At 68.1% G+C, this 17529-nt stretch overlaps 5 protein-coding genes across 5 annotated transcripts in view; 3 read left to right on the top strand and 2 right to left on the bottom strand.

Annotated features, from left to right (window-relative positions):
• EMIHUDRAFT_218087 (hypothetical protein) overlaps nt 1-1094 on the top strand; it is a gene marked incomplete at both ends in the record, with an annotated part of 2292 nt that extends 1198 nt beyond the window's left edge. Inside the window, 2 exons of the mRNA XM_005760395.1 lie at nt 45-128; nt 507-1094. Of these exons, the coding sequence (XP_005760452.1) occupies nt 45-128; nt 507-1094 (672 nt within the window). The remainder of the gene's footprint in view (nt 1-44; nt 129-506) is intronic.
• Nucleotides 1095-7088: 5994 nt separating this feature from the next.
• Nucleotides 7089-13296, bottom strand: EMIHUDRAFT_465696 (hypothetical protein; the record flags this gene model as incomplete). Its single annotated transcript, XM_005760394.1, has 8 exons — nt 7089-8391; nt 8520-9344; nt 11857-12000; nt 12283-12490; nt 12561-12599; nt 12679-12771; nt 12852-12985; nt 13057-13296. 8 exons carry the CDS (start codon nt 13294-13296, stop codon nt 7648-7650), a joined length of 2427 nt encoding a protein of 808 aa, XP_005760451.1. The 3' UTR covers nt 7089-7647.
• Nucleotides 13297-14295: 999 nt separating this feature from the next.
• Lhcf24 (light harvesting protein) lies at nt 14296-15589 on the top strand. Its single transcript, XM_005760393.1, has 4 exons — nt 14296-14464; nt 14532-14545; nt 14658-15020; nt 15105-15589. Exons 1-4 carry the CDS (start codon nt 14330-14332, stop codon nt 15397-15399), a joined length of 807 nt encoding a protein of 268 aa, XP_005760450.1. The 5' UTR covers nt 14296-14329; the 3' UTR covers nt 15400-15589.
• A 411-nt stretch (nt 15590-16000) lies between these two features.
• Nucleotides 16001-17069, bottom strand: EMIHUDRAFT_218080 (hypothetical protein; the record flags this gene model as incomplete). The annotated part of the gene is made up of 3 exons (XM_005760392.1): nt 16001-16297; nt 16718-16849; nt 16983-17069. 3 exons carry the CDS (start codon nt 17067-17069, stop codon nt 16001-16003), a joined length of 516 nt encoding a protein of 171 aa, XP_005760449.1.
• Nucleotides 17026-17529, top strand: part of EMIHUDRAFT_438460 (hypothetical protein) — a 1478-nt gene continuing 974 nt past the window's right edge. Inside the window, exon 1 of the mRNA XM_005760391.1 lies at nt 17026-17529. This exon is cut by the window's right edge and continues 159 nt beyond it. Within this exon, the coding sequence (XP_005760448.1) occupies nt 17038-17529 (492 nt within the window). The 5' untranslated portion in view covers nt 17026-17037.

Here is a 17529-nt window from a genome sequence, read left to right as displayed (position 1 = left end):
CCGCCCTTTTTGGCCCGCGGGCTCGCCTTGTCACGTTGGGTCAGTTGCTGCAAATGTTTTCGGGGATTGCTGACTTTGACTACCCCCCCTTTGACGACGCGCTTCTGCAGGCGGGGGTGGCGAAGCGCGTGCCCCCCCCCCTGGAGTTTGTTCTTGGCCCCCCCCCCGGGAAACCCCCCTTTATTTTCGAGCCGGGCAGTTGGGTTTTGTATTTGTCCACAAAATATGTGCTGCTGGGCCTTGTGCTGCTCGCGCTTGAGGACTCCGGGCAAACCTGGCAAGGGCCCATTCCCCACCCTCCTCCCCTTTTGCCCCTCTTCGGCCCCTTCCGGTCTTGGAAGCCTTTTTCTTCCCTCAGGGTCCCCTCCCCCGCCCCGCTTAACCCCCACCCCCACCCTTGCCACTGCAGGCCCCTGCAAAAGGGCCTCCTTGCCCCCCCCCCCCCCCCCCTTCTCCCACCCTCCGACCCTCCTTCACCCCTCTGCAGGTACGAGCTCGACCAAAAGGCGCTGCTGGGGGGCGGCGCGGACCCGCTGCCTCGCTCGTCCTTCCTCACCACCGGCCCAATCTCCGACTCGACCACACTCTTCGGCAAGCACGGCAAGCCGTCGCTCTGGCCGCTCGGCCGGAGGGGGCAGGTCGACATCGGCGCGCAGGACGCGTCCATCCTCGGGTGGGTGTGCGGCAACCTCGCCTCGACCACGGGAGAGGTAGCGCAGTTCTTCTGGGAGCTGCTCGTCGAGCGCTCCATCCTCCGCCACGACACAATCGAGGCGATGGCCGAGCTCGAGCCGCTCGGGCTGGGCTGGGGCCGCGGGCACATCGCGTATGGGCTTGGGCTGATGCTCAAGCAGACGTCGTGGGCGCGCGGCGCACGGTACGGCGAGTGGGGCACCTACCTCGGCCACGGGGGCAACACGTACGGCTTCCTCTCCGAGCAGGGCCTCATCCCCCAGCTCAACGCGACCTTCTCCGTCGTCGCAAACTCGAACGCCGACGACCTGTTCGTCGCGGGCGTGCTGACGTGCCAGATCATCGCCGTGGCCGCCGAGGAGGTGCTCGGGCACAACATCCGGCTACCGTGCGGAGGGTGACGTGCGCCGGCTCGGGGGCGGTGGCCCTACACGTGTCAGGACGGCCGATCGGCCGTGTGTTTACTTTACCATTGAAAGAAAGGCTTGGCTTCCTCGCACTTGAAAGAAAGAAAGAAAGAAAACAGACAAGCCAAGGGAGGGATGGGAGGACGGCACGCCGCCACCACACAGGGATTTTAAGGAGAGGTGTGTGGTGCGCTAGCCGTCGCCCACCCGCTAGGGTGTAGGGAGTCTGCCTCTTCCTATCTCTCTTCGCAGTCTCTCTCCGATTCTCGCTGCAACCTTCATGCCACCTCGCGGTCGTCCCACTCTCGTCGTTCTCTCCCTTGTCATTTCCTCCTCTGTCGCGTCGTTCCCTTCTGCCTCGTCCTGTGACGCCGCCGCCTGCCGGTCCCTTGTTCTCGCGGCTTCTTTCGCCTTTCGGCGCAACTCCGTCCTCCTCGCGGCGTATCCTGGCCCCTCGAGTCTATCGAGCTCCCCTCGCGCAAGGACCACGTTTCTGACTCCCACTCCGATCATTTGCCTACAGGTCATGTTGTTGCTCAGGTCCACTCTCTCTTCGAACACTCGTGCCTCTACGGATGATGCCGGCGCTGGGGTCCCCTTCGGATGCATCGTGACATCTGACAACTGGATTTCCACTGGTTCGTCGTCCTCGGAGTCATCTTCCCCGTCCTCCTTCCGCTCGGCTCTTCGCTCGGTACGTTCGGTGTGGCTCACCCTCCATGCCGTGAACAGGCGCTTTATCCACCCTATATTCTTCTCTCGTTCCTCTGCCCGTGCCTTGGTCTTGTCGTTGTTTCGCACCCATGTCTGTATGGCAATCGAGGCTGCCTTCCCCACTACCTGTAGTTCACTCGTCACCTCTCCCGCGAGCTCCCTTCTCTTTCTTTCGGGTATGGAGTCCGTGAGTGCGGGTAGCGTGCAGGCAATCACGGGCGCTATTTTGTCGTACTCCTCTTCGGCGAGCGCTCCAAATCTAGACCCTTTCGCCTTTAAGGAGGCTGCCCTCGCTCGTCTCAGGAATGTGGCGGTGTCTTTTGAGTCCGGCGCCTCCCGTTCAACTCTTGCTGTCGCCCTCGCTGTGTGTTTGTCGAGCTTCCGCATGAAGTGACGCGCCTCTTCCTTATTTCCAGCGCAGCTGCCGCTCAGTATGTGCGCCAACGACGCCTGTGGTGGCTCACTGTCTTCTTGTTTCCAGTCGTCCCAGTCTGTCAGTTCCCCGCGTCTCCTCCTTGCCTCGCACTTGGAGCACTTGGAGTGGAGCACTTGGAGTGCAGTCGGCAACCGCACACCCAGGGCCGGGGAGCTGAGAAGCGCACCCAGCGGGCCGGATGATTGGCATCGGGTTGCGGGCAAGAGAGCCCTAGCCCAGGGGGTGCGCGTTCGCAGGGAAAGGGCCGTAAAGTAAACACGGGTCTCCGAGGGTTAGTCCGCGCTCCAGGTTTCCCCTAGCAGCGGAGCGCCCCCTCTACTCGGAGCTAATAAACACCAGACACGCACACGACGTACATCCTCACTCGACGTCACCCCTCGAGGCTTCCCGGTCTGGCCTCCCCCCCCTCGGTCTGGAGGGGCCCTCTTATCCCCTCGGTCCTCCCCCCACTCGCTTTCCGCTGGTTGGGCAACGGATGCGGGGCCCGACCCCCCCTCCTAGCCTTTTTCGGCCGCGGCCCCGCCGCCGTCTCGCCCACTCTGCCTGCTCCTGTTGACTCCACCTCCGGTGGTCCCATGCCCAACTCCTCGGGCGAGGGCGGCGGCACTGGATCGCCACGCCGCCCCTCCCCGTGAAGTGAGGCCGGCTCTCTTCGGTCGAAGAGGTATCGGCCCACCGCCCCGCGGGTTGTGTGGTATCAGCCACCCCCATGGCGAACCTCCCAGCGTCGCCCGGGGCAGGGGGGAGACGGCCGATGCTGCCGCCGGTTCCGGGGCCCTGGCCCCCCCCATGTCACCCCCCCCCTCGTCCCCGTCGCCCCTACCTCCACCGGAGTCGGTCGCCATCCTCGCCCGTTGGGGGTGGGGGCGGGTAGCCGTAGGCGAATCCTGGGATCGCCTCTTGCTCTGCCTGCGGCGGCCCGCATCGGCGTCCTCAGCGAAAGGCGCGGAGGGAAGCAGTGATCTCCAGTCCTCTGGGAAGCCATTGGCGAAGGCTCCGGTTGTCGAACGCGAGGTGCCCGCTGCGTCCCACCCTTGCTGGTCCATCGGGCCGTCCAAGCTGTAGATGGAGTTGGCAGTGCGCACCGTCCGGCTGTCAATCCGCTCGACGATCGCCGTCGAGTGCCACCGCTTTCTGCCCCGTGGTTGTCCTCTCCGCCACCCTTCGACGGCGCACGAGCAGGAACCGTCCGAGGGTGTCAGCCTTACGCGCCAGTCAGTGAGCACCGTGACGTCACTGCCACTTGTGGTATCTCGTCGCGGAGGCGGCAGCGGCGGTGGTGGCGGGGGCGGCGCCAGACGTGGTGGCGGAGGCGGCGGTGGTGGCGGCGGCGGAAGCGGCGGCGGTGGCGGAGGCCGAGGCCGTGGCGGAGTGGGTTTGCGTTTTCTTCTCCTACGCGGCTGTGGGCCTCCGCCATCCTGGCAGCGACCGGCCCGCGTGTCCGCCGTGTGAATGCACGCCGCGGCGGCCGAGGCCGACGGGCTCGCCTCTCTCGCCCCCGCCGCCGCCCGCCTGCTCAGCGGCGAAACCTCTGCTGGCAGCCGCCTCCGCGAACTGGTGCACTCGGCGTCGCTCTGTCAGAGGACGGCGCCGCAGGCGGCAGCTGCCTCGCGCGCCTTTGCGCCGCTGCCTCCGGTCGCCTACTTTCTTCGCGCGGCCGGCGAGGCCGGACCAAATGGCGGCAGCGACGCGGCAGCGGCGGTGGCGTGGCCTGCCGGCCTCTGCCGCCAGGCGCTCGTGCGAGGCGTCATCGTCGCACACTGCCGCTCCGGCGCCCTCGTGCGGCTGACGAACGCCTGGCCGCCGGGCGTGGCGCCCGTCGCAGGGCAGGAGCGGTCCGGCGCGCGCAAGCTCAAGCCGTCGACGCTCGCGCTCCTGCACGCCTCGCACGCGCTGCCCGCCGGCCTGCTGCTGCCGCGCTCGCCCGCCCTCGGCGGCGCGCCCGCGTTTGAGGAGGTGATGAGGCGGCGGGCCCCGACCGACGCTACCGTGACGGCGGTCGCGCTCTCCGTGCACGACGGCAGCATTGTCGACGGCGCCGAAGGCGGCGGCGGAGGTCGCGGCGGCGGCGACAATGGCGGCGGCGGCGGCGGGTCGGACGGCGGCGGCGTGAGGATTTGCATCTCGATCCTCGCGGGGGACTGCGAGGCGTCGGGGCTGCGCCCCCTGCTCGGCTGCTCCGCTGCTCCGCCGGGCTTTTCGACTGGGTCTGCGCCGTCGCCTCGCTTCCTCGAGGGGCGAGGCGCTTGCTGGCTCACCCTGAGAGAGAGGGTTGAGGAGCTACCGCCGCGGCCCCTTGACGCCCTCCGTGCGGCACTCGACATCCCGCAGCACGCGTCGGCCCTCGCGCCGCCGCCAACACGCACGCACGCGGCCGGCGCCGCGGCGGGCGGCCGCCGCGCCTTCGAGTCGTGCCGGCGCGAGCAGAATCTGCTCTGGGCGGCGGAGGCGGTGCGGAGAGGGGTGGCGCACGCGAGGGCGGGAAGGCAGGCGGAGGCGCTGGCCGCGTACGGGCATGCGCTCGAGCTCGACCCGAGCCACGTCGACGCGCTCGTCGCCCGGGGCGCGCAGATCCCCCTCGCCCTCGCCCTCACCCTCGCCCTCTGCACCTCGCCCTCCTCGCCCTCTGCAGCTCGCCCTCTGCACCTCGCCCCCTGCACCTCGCCCTCTGCACCTCGCCCTCTGCACCTCGCCCTGCTTGTCGCCCTCTGCACCTCGCCCTCTGCACCTCGCCCTCTGCACCTCGCCCTCTGCAGCTCGCCCTCTGCACCTCGCCCTGCTTGTCGCCCTCTGCACCTCGCCCTCTGCTCCTCGCCCTCTGCACCTCGCCCTCTGCACCTCGCCCTCTGCACCTCGCCCTCTGCACCTCGCCCTCTGCACCTCGCCCTCTGCACCTCGCCCTCTGCACCTCGCCCTCACCCTCGCCCTCTGCACCTCGCCCTCTGCACCTCGCCCTCTGCACCTCGCCCTCTGCACCTCGCCCTCTGCACCTCGCCCCCTGCACCTCGCCCTCTGCACCTCGCCCTCTGCACCTCGCCCCCTGCACCTCGCCCTCTGCTCCTCGCCCTCTGCACCTCGCCCTCTGCACCTCGCCCTCTGCAGCTCGCCCTCTGCACCTCGCCCTGCTTGTCGCCCTCTGCACCTCGCCCTCTGCTCCTCGCCCTCTGCACCTCGCCCTCTGCACCTCGCCCTCTGCACCTCGCCCTCTGCACCTCGCCCTCTGCACCTCGCCCTCTGCACCTCGCCCTCTGCACCTCGCCCTCACCCTCGCCCTCTGCACCTCGCCCTCTGCACCTCGCCCTCTGCTCCTCGCCCTCTGCACCTCGCCCTCTGCACCTCGCCCTCTGCACCTCGCCCTCTGCACCTCGCCCTGCTTGTCGCCCTCTGCACCTCGCCCTCTGCTCCTCGCCCTCTGCACCTCGCCCTCTGCACCTCGCCCTGCTTGTCGCCCTCTGCACCTCGCCCTCTGCACCTCGCCCTCTGCACCTCGCCCTCTGCACCTCGCCCTCTGCACCTCGCCCTCTGCACCTCGCCCTCTGCACCTCGCCCTGCTTGTCGCCCTCTGCACCTCGCCCTCACCCTCGCCCTCTGCACCTCGCCCTCTGCACCTCGCCCTCTGCACCTCGCCCTGCCCCTCGCCCTCTGCACCTCGCCCTCTGCACCTCGCCCTCTGCACCTCGCCCTGCTTGTCGCCCTCTGCACCTCGCCCTCTGCACCTCGCCCTCTGCACCTCGCCCTCTGCACCTCGCCCTCACCCTCGCCCTCTGCACCTCGCCCTCTGCTCCTCGCCCTCTGCACCTCGCCCTCACCCTCGCCCTCTGCACCTCGCCCTCTGCACCTCGCCCTCTGCACCTCGCCCTCTGCACCTCGCCCTCTGCTCCTCGCCCTCTGCACCTCGCCCTCTGCAGCTCGCGCTCTGCTCCTCGCCCTCTCGACTCGCGTGTTCGCCGTCGCCTCCCTTTGCCTCGCTCTCGCTCTCGAGTGGCCGGCGCCGACATAGCGCTCCCGCCTCCGTCTCCCCCGCAGGCGCTTGCCTCATCAACGGCGGTCGGCTGCGCGACGCCATCGAGGCGCTCGACAAGGCCAACGCAGGCTCGCTGGCGCTGCCACCCGCCACCCTCTCGCCACCTCGCCTTCGCTGCCGCCCCTAGGCGGTCCAGCTCGACCCGCGCGACGCCAACGCCATCCGCTACCGCCAGGCCGCCCTCGACCGCCTCCAGCCTCGCCGCGCGGACGCTGTGGGCGACGGCGGCGCCTCCAAGCAGCCCTCTGCCTCCGCTGCTCAGTCCCACCACGGCGCCGCTTCCGCGGCGGCGGCGGCGCACGTGGCAGCTACGCCGGCCGCGCCTGTCGCGCCGCCCGCGCCGCCCACGCCAGCCGCGCCGCCCGCGCCGCCCGCTGCGGCAGCGCGGGCAGTGCTTCTCGAGCAAATGGTCGAGAAGCTGCAGGAGGAGCGGCGCGCGCGCAAGGCGGCCAAGAAGGAGCGCAAGCGCAAGAGCCTCAAGGAGCACAAGGAGAAGCGCAAGGAGAAGCGCCGGCGACGCTCTTCGGAGCCGGGGGGGGGCAGGAGGCATGAGAGAGAAGCTGCGCAGAGCGCCGGTGCGGCTGGCAAAGACGTCAGCACCGACGCGTCGTCGTCTGAGGGAGAGGCTGCTGAGCCTGAGGGAGGCGACAGTGCTCAGGGTCTCCTCCGCAGAGAGACAGAAGATAGGCAGTGAGCGTGAGTCTACTTTCTCTCGAGATGGCAGATGGAGATGCGGCCGGATATTGCATGTATTCTCCACTACCGTAACACAGATCACAGTATACCGGAGGCCCTTGCGAGCCTTTGATGAATTAAATAAAATTTCCTTTTCCCCGTCACACATAGACATACAAGACACACACGTACTATTATTTTTGTATTTTTACACTCCAGCAGTAAAGCCGTTCGACCCAGTAACGAGCGTATAAGCAGTTCCCGTTCTTCCCAGTATCTCTGGCAGTTACTCTGGAACTCTCATTAATTAAGAATTAACACGTGTCGCGTGTCCACGGACCACGGTGTGTACCCATCAATTTACATACTGGGCGCGGCGCGAGGCCACGAATGGCACAGCGCGCGCACACAAGACATATCCCACTCAAGAATCACACAGCGTGCATCCCAGGCCACAGCGCCGCAGCGCGACTTGCCGCCGGCGAACCAGCCACCACAAGTCTTGCGCGCACACGAGGACATCTACCATTTGGTACAGGAACATGCTCATCCATCACAAAGTGCATCGCCATCCCTCACTCCCACGATCGTGGCGCTCGGGGGAGCGCCGCGAGGCGGCTGGCCACTCCATGCACGCGAGGGAAGGGCCAGGGCCGATCGAGGAGGGCCTCGCGGGCGGCCACTTGGCCGCGCCACCCCTAGTCTTGCGGCGGCGCCTCGGCCTCGGCCTCGGCGGCGGCTTCGGCGGCGGCGGCCTCGCCGTCCGCCTCTTGCTGCATCGCAACCAGCCTCTCGTAGATGCGGCCGATCAGCTCGTGCGCACGCGCGAGGAAGGGGGCGAGGTGGTCGCCGATGAAGGCGCCGAGGTCGGCGCGCTCCGCCACCGCGGCGGCGGCGACGGCCTCGACGGACTCGACCCACGCGCGCGCCTCCGGCTCGTCGGCGGGCGCCTGCCACGCGGCGATGGTCGAGGCGACGTACTTCATCAGGTTTGTGACGCTGCCGAGCTCGAGCGCGCCGTTGTCGGCCTGCTGCTTGAGCCACGCGGCGTCGAACTTATCGGCGAGCTCCTCACGCGCCTTCGCCGAGTGGGCGACGAGCGCGAGCATCGCCTTTTGCATCTCTCCGAGCAGCCCAAACGCGCACTCAAAGTCGCCGCCGCGGAGCCGCTCCTGCACCGCGTCCCAAAAAGCGCGCTTGGCAACCTTGCCGACATGCGTGGCGAGGTCCTCCGCGCGCACGTGCGCCATCTCGCCCGCGCGCCGCTCCGCCTCGCGCGCCTCCGCCTCCGCCTCGGCGCCACCGAGCCGGCGGATCATCTCGAGCGTCTCGTCCGCCGACGCCGACAGCGACGGCACCGCCGCGCCAGCCTCGTTTGGCACGCGCGGCGCAGCCTGCTCCGCGCGGCGAGCGACGAGCGAGTCGACGAGGCAACCGACCACCTGCGCGGCGCGCGCGGGCGCGTGACTGATGCGTCGTCGACACGCGAGCGGGGGTGCGGCGGGTGCGGCGGTGCGGGTGCGGCGGTGCGGGTGCGGCGGTGCGGGTGGCGTGGGCGCGGGGAGCTGACCTTTGGCTTGTCGACAGCGAGCCACGCCGCGTGGAAGCGGCGCGCGCGGCGCAGGTCCTCGGGGAAGTCGTCCGCCTCGCCCGTCTTGAGCGCGGCGAGGAGCCGCTTGTGGAACCGCTTCGCCTCGCGCGCCATCGACTTGTCTTCGCTCGAGTCGCAAAAGAGGCGCGCCGCCTCGCGCGCCATGTACACGAGGCCGAGCAGGAGCCGGCCCGCACGCGGGTCGCACCCGACCTCCTCGAGCCAGGCACGCGCCGTCTCGATGGTCTCGGGCCGCCGCATCCACGCCTGGATCCGCTGCGCGTCCGCGTCGTCGTCCGCCGCCGCCCACTCCGACTCCACCTCGGAGAGGAGCCGCTCGGAGGCGCTGCGCCCGTCCGGCGAGGCCGGCGCGCCGCCGTCGGAGGGCGCCGGCTGGGAGGAGGGGGCGGCGGCGTGGGCCGGACCGGCGGTGCCGCGCCACATCGGCGGCACCAGCGGCGCGCGCTGCTTCTCCTCGGCGCGCGCCTCGGCGCGCCGGGCGGCGGCAGCCTCGAGCTTGGCCTCGAGGTTGCACTTGGTCGCGCTCTGCGTCTGGCGCGCGTGCTCGCGGGTGGCGGCGGCGACGGCGATGGCGCGCTTGACGCGGTAGGCGCACGAGGTGGCCCGGCTGGCGAGCAGCTTCGTCCGCTTGGCCAGCGCCTCGTCGCGCCGCGCCGCCTGCTCGATGGCGCGGGCGGCGCGCACCTCGTCGAGCGCGCGGCGCCGGGCGGAGGAGGAGGCGGCCCGGCAGGCGGCGCGCTGGCCCCGCTGCTTGACGGAGTCGATGTGGGCCTGCCGCAGCGCCTGCGGAGCGCGAGTGGCGAGTCGGGGTCAGCCTTCACGTGGCCCAAGGGAGATTGGAGGGGGGTCGCCCTACCCTCCTTGGCGCGCGGGGCGACGGCCGGCACGTGCTCTCGCGCCGCGGTGCGCCGCGGGGGAGAGGGCGTCACCCCCCCCCTGGCCCGCCCGCGTGCGGGCGTGGCGCGGCAGGCCCCCTCCCGCCCCGCCCCTCCCACCCCACGAGCGGCGGGCGCGCGCCTCGGCCTTTTGCTGCGCTTCGTGGAGCTCGGCCAGGGACGGGCGGTTGGGAAGGGCCGACTCGAGGCGCTCTTGGATGGGGCTGCGAGGGTGCAGCTTGCTCGGGGGAGCGTCGTCGAGAGGGATCGAGATGCGGAGCGAGGTCATGATTTGCCACGAAATAGCGTGTTGTGTCGTGCCCGAGCCACAGCTTGGACGGGCCCCAAACTCCGAGGGCGTCGAACTTCTCAGTTTTGGTGTGAACAGCGGCGGTCGGCAGGTGCATGCCGGCCGACTCTGCTCGCCCACCTGGTGGCGGTGGCGGCGGCGCCGCTGACGACGGTACTGCGACCGGCGACAACAGCTGCGCTGCCAGCGTCGTCAACGGCATCGGCGCAGCCGGCCGGCAGCGACTGCCGGCGGACGAGCAGACGGCGCAGCACGTTTACGCTTCACTGCAGGATGCCAACACTGTCGCTCTCGCCGCAGAGCATCTCGGTGGTGGTGCCGATGCGGTGGGGGGGGGTGGAGGGGAGGGCGCGTGGCCGTGGGCGCCGCGGCAGCGCTCCGTGAGGCTGTGGTGCGGGCTCTCTCGCCAGCGCCGCAGAGGCAGCGGCTTCAGGTGGCGGCTTAGGCTGTATAAGGTTTTCCTCTCGCACCCCGTCTGTTTTCCTTTCCTTTTTTCTCTACAACACCCTCTCTTTTCCTCTCTCTTTTCCCGGGAAAACTCCGTGGAAATCGTCAAATTTTGGGCTCTGAGCCGAGTCTGAGGCTGGTTTGGGCCCAAAATCAGCCAAATTTTAGGCCAAATCGGCAAAATGCCGGGAATTTTGCGGAGAACCCGTGCATACCTGGAATTTACCCTGCGACCGCCTGGGTATTTTGTCGATTTCCTCAATTTTGCCTTAGATTTTGCCCCAGACCAGCTCTCAGACTCAGGGAAAACAGCGAGTTTCCAGAATGGAGCACCAAACACCCTCTGTTTTCCCTGGAAATTTCCGGAAACGCAAAGTGCTGGGGACCCTCTGTTTTCCTTTTTGTTTCCGGAAAACCTTATACAGGCCAAGTGGCGGCTGCTCCGGCAAAAGCCACGCTGAGGCTTGGGCGGAGAGTGCGGCGCTGGAGCGGTGGGCGGATGAGCTGGAAGAGCTCTCCGAGTGTTCACTGTTCAGACCTTTGCGCGGTGTGTGTGTGAACAGCCATTCCACTTGTTAATGGTTCAACAATGTAAGCTTGGTGGAACCTTTGCGGCCGAATCTCCCGGGGCGAGACTGTCATCTCATCTGATGATGATGGCAGACACTCATGGACTTGACGATTTGGTGCGCTCGGCCGCCCCGCCCCCCGCCGCCCGCGGCCCTTCTGGCCCACCCACCGCCCGCCGCCTCCCCGCGCAGCTCGAGGCGCTCGGCGAGCAGCTGCCTCGCGCCAAGAGCCTCGCGCTGTGCCAGCTGGCAAACTTGACGCTCCATCAACACCTGCTGCTGACAAAGGACGCGTTCCAGCACCTGGTGCTGCATATCCTCGGCGAGGACATCGTCGTGCTGCAGCAGGTCGGCTGCGCCTTCCGGCAGCGGCGCTCGCGCCCCAAAACCGGGCGCAGCGGGGCGGTCAGCAAGACGGCCTCAAGAAGGCCGAAAACCGGCCGCTGCGTGGGTGGCTGACCTGGCTGCCCGGCCGGCGAGCCCTTGAATTCGCCTCGGCCGAACGGGGACCCGACCAGACAACTCTGCATGCTGCATGTGTGTCGTTGTGTGAGTGTGACGCGTGTTTCGGGAGCAGTCATTGACCCTTGCGCGATCTAGTGTGCCGCACGCACACACCCCGCCTGGCGTCCTATCCACCTCGTTGCCCGATGTACATAGTGTACGTACCTACTATCGATTCGCGGGCCCGGGCGATACCATGAAACAGAGCTGACGATTGAACTGAAGGCGAACACGTGTTGTGCGCAGACCGCAGAGAGTCGAGTGCTCTCAGCTCTGCCTCTGGGAGCTCAGCTCGCCGCTCAGTGCGGCGACCGGCGTGCGCCGCCGCGCGCGCTCACCGCTCTCGCGTGTGTGTCCGCTGTCCCCGCTCGAGACGACACAGGCACACACCGGCCACCGGGAGATGTGCAATCTCTGCAGAGGCCCTGAAAGTGGTGGGTGGTGTGCAGACACGACACGCCCAGGGACACTGAGAGGCACCGACGCACGCGACTCAGAGCCAGGCGGAGCCAGTGGTTCCTGGCGACCTCTCGGTCAGAGCATATAACGCGGAGCGGCGGCTACCCCTTCTCTCCCGTCGAGATGGCGACGCGAGCATAGGCGGCGTCGGCCGGCGTCCGCTTGGGCGCCTGCTGGTAGAGCGCGGCGGCGACGAGCGAGACGGCGAGGCAAGCGAGCCCCTCCTGTGAGGCGTGCTTGTCCCAGATGACGACGTTGATGAAGACCGTCAGCACCTGCGCGGCGGGGGACGGTGAGCGAGGGCAGAGAGGGAGAGGGGTGGGCCCTCCCCGCGTCGGCGCGTCCCCGTCGGGAGCCCCGCGTCGCACCACCACTGCCTCGAGCACGCCCGCACCCCCAACGAGGCAAAGAGCGCTCTTCGTGCGGCGGCGCGCACACTCGAGAGCGCGGCGGAACGATGCGAGGCGGCGGCGATCGCACGCGAGAGCGGCGCGCGGGCTAGACGAGAGGAGGGCGTGGCGCCGGTGGGCGGCAGGGTGACGGCGCGCCTTGCACACGTTCCCAAGGATGGTGAAGCAGGTCGCAGAGACCGACGCGCGGCAGATGAAGGCAAAGTACGACATGCCGACCCCGAGGGCGGCGGAGACGGCGAGGGCGGCCATGCTCTCTCTGGTCCAGCGCAGGGTGAGGAGCGTCTGCGGCTCGGTCGCGGCGCAGATGACGGTCGCGATCCCGCACGCCCACAGGTTGGTGTAAAAGACCCGCCTGCGCGGCGAGGGCCGCCGAGCTGAGCCGCGCGCGATGCGGGCTGAGCGGGCGGTACGGGGGTTCGCACCCCCAGTTCGAGTCGACGACCGTCGCGTCCACGGCATACCTGCGCGCGGCACGGCGGGCCACGCCTCGGGAAGCGGGCGGCGGGCGGCGGGCGACGGCTCGGCAAGAGAGCGGCGCACTTGATGTAGAGCTGGTCAAAGCAAAAGATGGCGTACCAGGCGCCGACCCACACGTAGGCGCGGACCTCGAAGGCGGAGTCAAAGTACATGTAGCTGCGCGGGGAGGTTAGAGCGGGAGAGGCGGTCAGCCGTCGCTGGCGGGCCGCGGCCGAGCGCGGCGAGCGCGCGCACACCCGCAGGCGGCGGCGAGGAGCGAGACGAGGCAGCAAAACGAGCGGCAGTTGGGCAGCTCGCGGCCGAGGAAGAGCCACTCGGCGATGGAGATGGCGAGCGGCGTCGAGGCGCGGAAGACGATGAAGGTCTCCACCTGCGGGCGCGCGCGTCCGGGGCTGGCGCGTGGCCACGGCCGCGGCGGCGCCGAGGGCGGCAGGGCCGCACGTTGGCGTACTGCAGCGTCTTTATGTTTGCGAAGACGCAGGCGAGGAAGGCGGCCGCAATGGGGAGGAAGGCGCGCAGCTTGCTCCACTCCAGCGCGTCCACCTCGATGACGCCGGCCAGGCCGAGGCCCTTGACGACAAACCATGACGCAAAGAACTGCGTGAGCAGCACAAAGCTGGGCGCGGGCAGGAGGTGGACGGCGAGCTTGTTGACGACGAGCATCAGCGAGGAGCAGGCCATGTATCCTAGGGTTACCGCGGCAGTCGAGCTGGAGCTACTGGGGCTCTCCATGCTCGCGCTTGCTTCGATCGCGCTGGGTTGGCCGCAACCACAGTTAGGCCTGGTGGTTTTCTTTCTCGCACGGCGCTCCGACTCTCACGACGAACCATGGTAGCGCGACAGAACGGAGCTCGAGCTGTGCGCAGAGAGAGGTGGGCACAAAGCCACAGACCGGAGGGAAGGAGGCTCGCGTCCACCCACCGCGTCGTTGCCGTCCGTTGGGAGAGAGAGAGAGATTTTAGGAGAGCGTTGGTGTTTGTGTTTGTTGTTTGCCGTTGGTGTCCAGTCCGAGCGTCGCGCCGCTCGACAAACGCGCCGGGCGATCACCCGAGAGCAGCTGAGTCTGCCTCTGGCCTCGCCTCCCTCTCCTTCAGGCATTCGTGGCATCCTATGCGCTATGTTGGCCTTTATACGCTTTTCTTCATATTATTTATTCTTTTTCGAAGCGATTTTCAGCCGGAATATAAAGAATTTTACCATATAAATATAAAGAATATTCGAGAATATAGGCCCTATTTGGAGCCATATTCTTGCCATATTCGAGTAATATAGATCGTCAGAGTATCGACTCTGGCTTGTCTTGGAGCACTTGGAGTGCAGTTGTCAGCCGGTCACTTGATGACGACCATGAAGTACAGCGATCGCCACCTCGCTGGCCTCTCCGCAGGCCCCCCCGACCGCGTCGAACTCATCGGCGCGGGCTCTCTCGGCTACGGGACCGGCCCCAGCTTCGGCTGAGGGCTAACAAGCCGCCGAGCCCAAATCACTGTGAGAGTCGTGATTTCTTCAAGAAAGAAAGCAAGAAAACAATAAAACAAGGGAGGGATGGGAGGACGGTGGTGGCGGCACGCCGCCACCACACAGGGATTTTAAGAAGAGGGGTGTGATGCGCTATCCAAGCACTGGCAAACGCACGGTACCCCCAAAGTGCCCTCAAAATGAACCCTGCGGGTGCGATCACCCAACACTAATTTCCACCGTCGCCCTCTCAAAGATGCTCTCTCTGGCTTCTGCCTCGACCCTCTCGCTCGCGCCCGCGGCGCTGATGCGCGCCCCCGCAGTGCGCACCGCCGCGCCCGTCATGGAGTCCAAGGCCGAGCTCGAGTCTCTGGCCGGAAAGCTCAACCCGGCGAGCGCCGTGCGATGATCCGCTCCGCCTTCGATGCCCTGTCTGAACTGTGGGTGACCGTCTGTAGGTGATTGGCTACTGGTGCGCCGCGCACGTGCACGCCGCTTCTCACGCCTCCGCCATCGCCGCCGCCTCCTGCCGGCCGTCGCCGATGACTGCCCGCCGCCGACCGCCGCCGCCGCCGCCGCCGCAGGGACCCGCTGAACCTCGCCGACTACGACCAGTGGAGCCAGGGCCAGGAGGCGGCGATCGGCTTCCTGCGCCACGCCGAGATCAAGCACGGCCGCGTCGCGATGGCCGCCTTCGTCGGCTACATTGTCCAGTCGAACGGCATCTGCTGGCCGTGGGCGCTGACCGGCGGCCCGAATGGCGTGATGCACTCGGACATCCTCGCGGCGGGCGGGCCGGCGGACCAGTGGGACGCGCTGCCGACCGCGTCGAAGCTGCAGATCCTCCTCTTCGTCGGCGGCCTCGAGCTCTGGTCCGAGAACTCGTACGTGCTCGGCCTGTCGGGCGAGAAGCACTACATGCGCGGCGGCAAGCCGGGCTTCTTCCCGTGCGAGCCGCCCCGCCGCGGCGGCGGCGGCGCCCGCCCGCGCGAGCCGCCCCGCCGACGGCGCCGCGACCCGCCGCCCCGCAGGTCGATCAAGAAGGGGGGCATCCCGCACCCGGTTCCGTTTGACCTGTTTGATCCCTTTGGGCTGTCCAAGAACGCATCGCCCGAGAAGAAGGCCAAGGGCCTGCTCGCCGAGATCAACAACGGCCGCCTCGCGATGCTCGGCATCATGGCCTTCGTCTCCGAGTCCAAGGTGCCGGGCTCCGTCCCCGCCCTCGCCGGCAAGATCGCGCCGTACAGCGGCGAGGTGATGGCGCCGTTTGCCGCCAGCGACAACTTGCCCTTCGTCGCCGATATGCTCAAGTCGCCCCTCTTCTGAGCGCGCCACCCCCTCACCCTCACTCCCGGCCAGCAGCGCGAGCGCCTTGCTCCGCCGCCCTCTCACGACGGTGGGGCCTGGGACCCGATGCCCGACCAAACTGGCGGGTGTGTGTGTGAGTGGTGAGTGTCAGAGAGACGGCAGAACTCTTTTTCTCCGATGTGTGAAAAGAAAAGCCGGACCACCCCCTCTTGTTCCCTGCGTTGTTGAGCCAGGACTCAACATACTCGGGCTGTCCATCCCAAACTGTCACTCCCCTTTCTCCCGGCCGAGGTGGGGCGCGCGCGGGGGCGGCGGGTGTGCGGGATCCGGGATGTCTGTGGGCCCGAGAGCGATATGCCATGTCCGCCTTGCGTTTGTTTCATAAATAAATAAATAAATAAATACAACGGACATCCCAAGCTAGGGCTGGGTCGAGGACAGACGCGTCCCCACCTTTGCAGGATTTTGCAAAAGCGAGGGGGGAGGGTGCATCTCCGCGCGGAGAGGGCTGGGCAGATGGCACAGGGGATCTCTCTCGCATAGGATACACACTCGGCGGCACGAGGGCAGGGCTGGGCGTCCTATTTGTGCTCCCCCCCGGACCCCTCGCTCTCGGGCACTATCCATCTGACCACTCATCGACGGGGCTTGGCGAGCGGCCGCGCTGCAGGGCAGGGCTGGTGAGAATGGGCTCTGGCCACTCGCCTGTGCGGATGTAACCCCGCATCTGTCGGACAGAGGCTTCGACCGCCCCTCGCGGCAAGCTCTCGAGCAGCTCGAGAAGCTCGCCCGCCGCCACCGCCGCGTCGAACTGCGTCCTCATGCCGAGCGCGCCGCATACCCTGCGGACCGCCTCTTGCTGCACCTCGTCCGGTAAATCGGTGTCGTAGCCGGACGAGTCGGCGGAGGAAGCCCGCTTGGCGGGCGGCGAGTCCGGCGAGGGAGAGCGCGACTGGCGTGGGGGCCCGCCGCCGCGCGCCGAGAGCGCGTTCTTGTCGACGAGACGGGGTCCGTTATCGGCGCGGCCGCGGCTGGTGCTGCCCTTGCCGCGCTGCTGCCGCCCGCGCTTCCTGCCCGGGTCGGGGACAGTGAAGGTGCAGCCGCGCACTCCGCCGCCGCTGGGCGGCGGCGGCACGCGCGCGGCGGCGGCCGGGCCCGCAGGCGCGGCGGGCTGGCCACCCGCGGTGGCACCCTGCGGCTGCGATGCGGCTGCGGCGGCGTACGTCTTGGTGGACGCCGGCTCCGCGGCTGGCGGCGCGGCGGCAGGGGCGGGCGGCGCCGCAGGGCTCGCGCTCGCAGGCGGCTCCGTGGCCTGCGCCTGCCGCTCGTGGCGCACAGCGCGCTCGAGCTGCGAGTGCGGGTGCAGCTGGACGATGACGTCGCCGTTCTGCGTGGCGGTGAAGGAGACCGAGTACGGCGCTTCGCCGTCGTTCTTCTTCTCCGCGTAGACGAGCGCGTAGTCGCACACCTGTCGTTGGTGGTCAGTGAAGATGGTCTCTGTGCAGCGCTCGGCGGAGCCGACGCGAGAGAAGTGCCGCTTGAACGCCACGCGTTCAGGCGCGTTTGTTTCATAACATCGAAGGCTAAGCAGAAAGAAACACTTCTCTGAGTCCGAAGGCGCTCATTACGAGTGGTGCACACGCGCCGATCCTGAAGATGGCCTCGGCAGGCGGCGCCGGCTCGTCCATGACGGCGGCTGACCTGAACCATCGCGCAATGGCGCTGCGCGCCAAGGTGGAGGAGCTCGCTCAGCAGAGCATGCACCCGCACAGCGCTGTGCTGGGCGCGAAGCTGCCCGTCTCACAAGTCAGCAATACAGAGATGAGTGTGTACATCAAGTGGTCGTTGCTGCTGCAGGAGCAGCTCTCCACTGCCTCGAAGCAAGTCGCGGCGCTGCGCAACTTTCGCGCCGCGCTCGCGCACGACAACAGCCAGCTCCGAGCGTTTGCCGACAGCGCGACCCGCAGCGGTGTCACACCCAGTGCCTACTGCGCCGCCGCCGTTGCGGCGAGCGTCCCATCCGCGGGAGCGTCCGGTTCGACGGTGCCGAGCAGCTTACAGCAGGTTCCGGATTGCTTTGGCGCTCCGCTCGGCGCCGCACCCGCCGCGCCGCCGCCTGCCGCCGCCGCGCCGATGCCCGCAGCTTGC

Source organism: Emiliania huxleyi (assembly GCF_000372725.1).
Source record: "Emiliania huxleyi CCMP1516 unplaced genomic scaffold EMIHUscaffold_76, whole genome shotgun sequence".
NCBI lineage: Eukaryota > Haptophyta > Isochrysidales > Noelaerhabdaceae > Emiliania > Emiliania huxleyi.
This window is presented reverse-complemented; position numbering and strand designations above follow the sequence as displayed.

What these genes read in the sequence shown, in the direction of transcription:
- Lhcf24 (XM_005760393.1), top strand. Translation starts at nt 14,330, where the DNA reads ATGCTCTCTCTGGCTTCTGCCTCGACCCTCTCGCTCGCGCCCGCGGCG. An exon ending in GGCAAGCCGGGCTTCTTCCC is followed by an intron (nt 15,021 to 15,104) that starts GTGCGAGCCGCC and finishes GCCGCCCCGCAG; the next exon opens with GTCGATCAAGAAGGGGGGCA.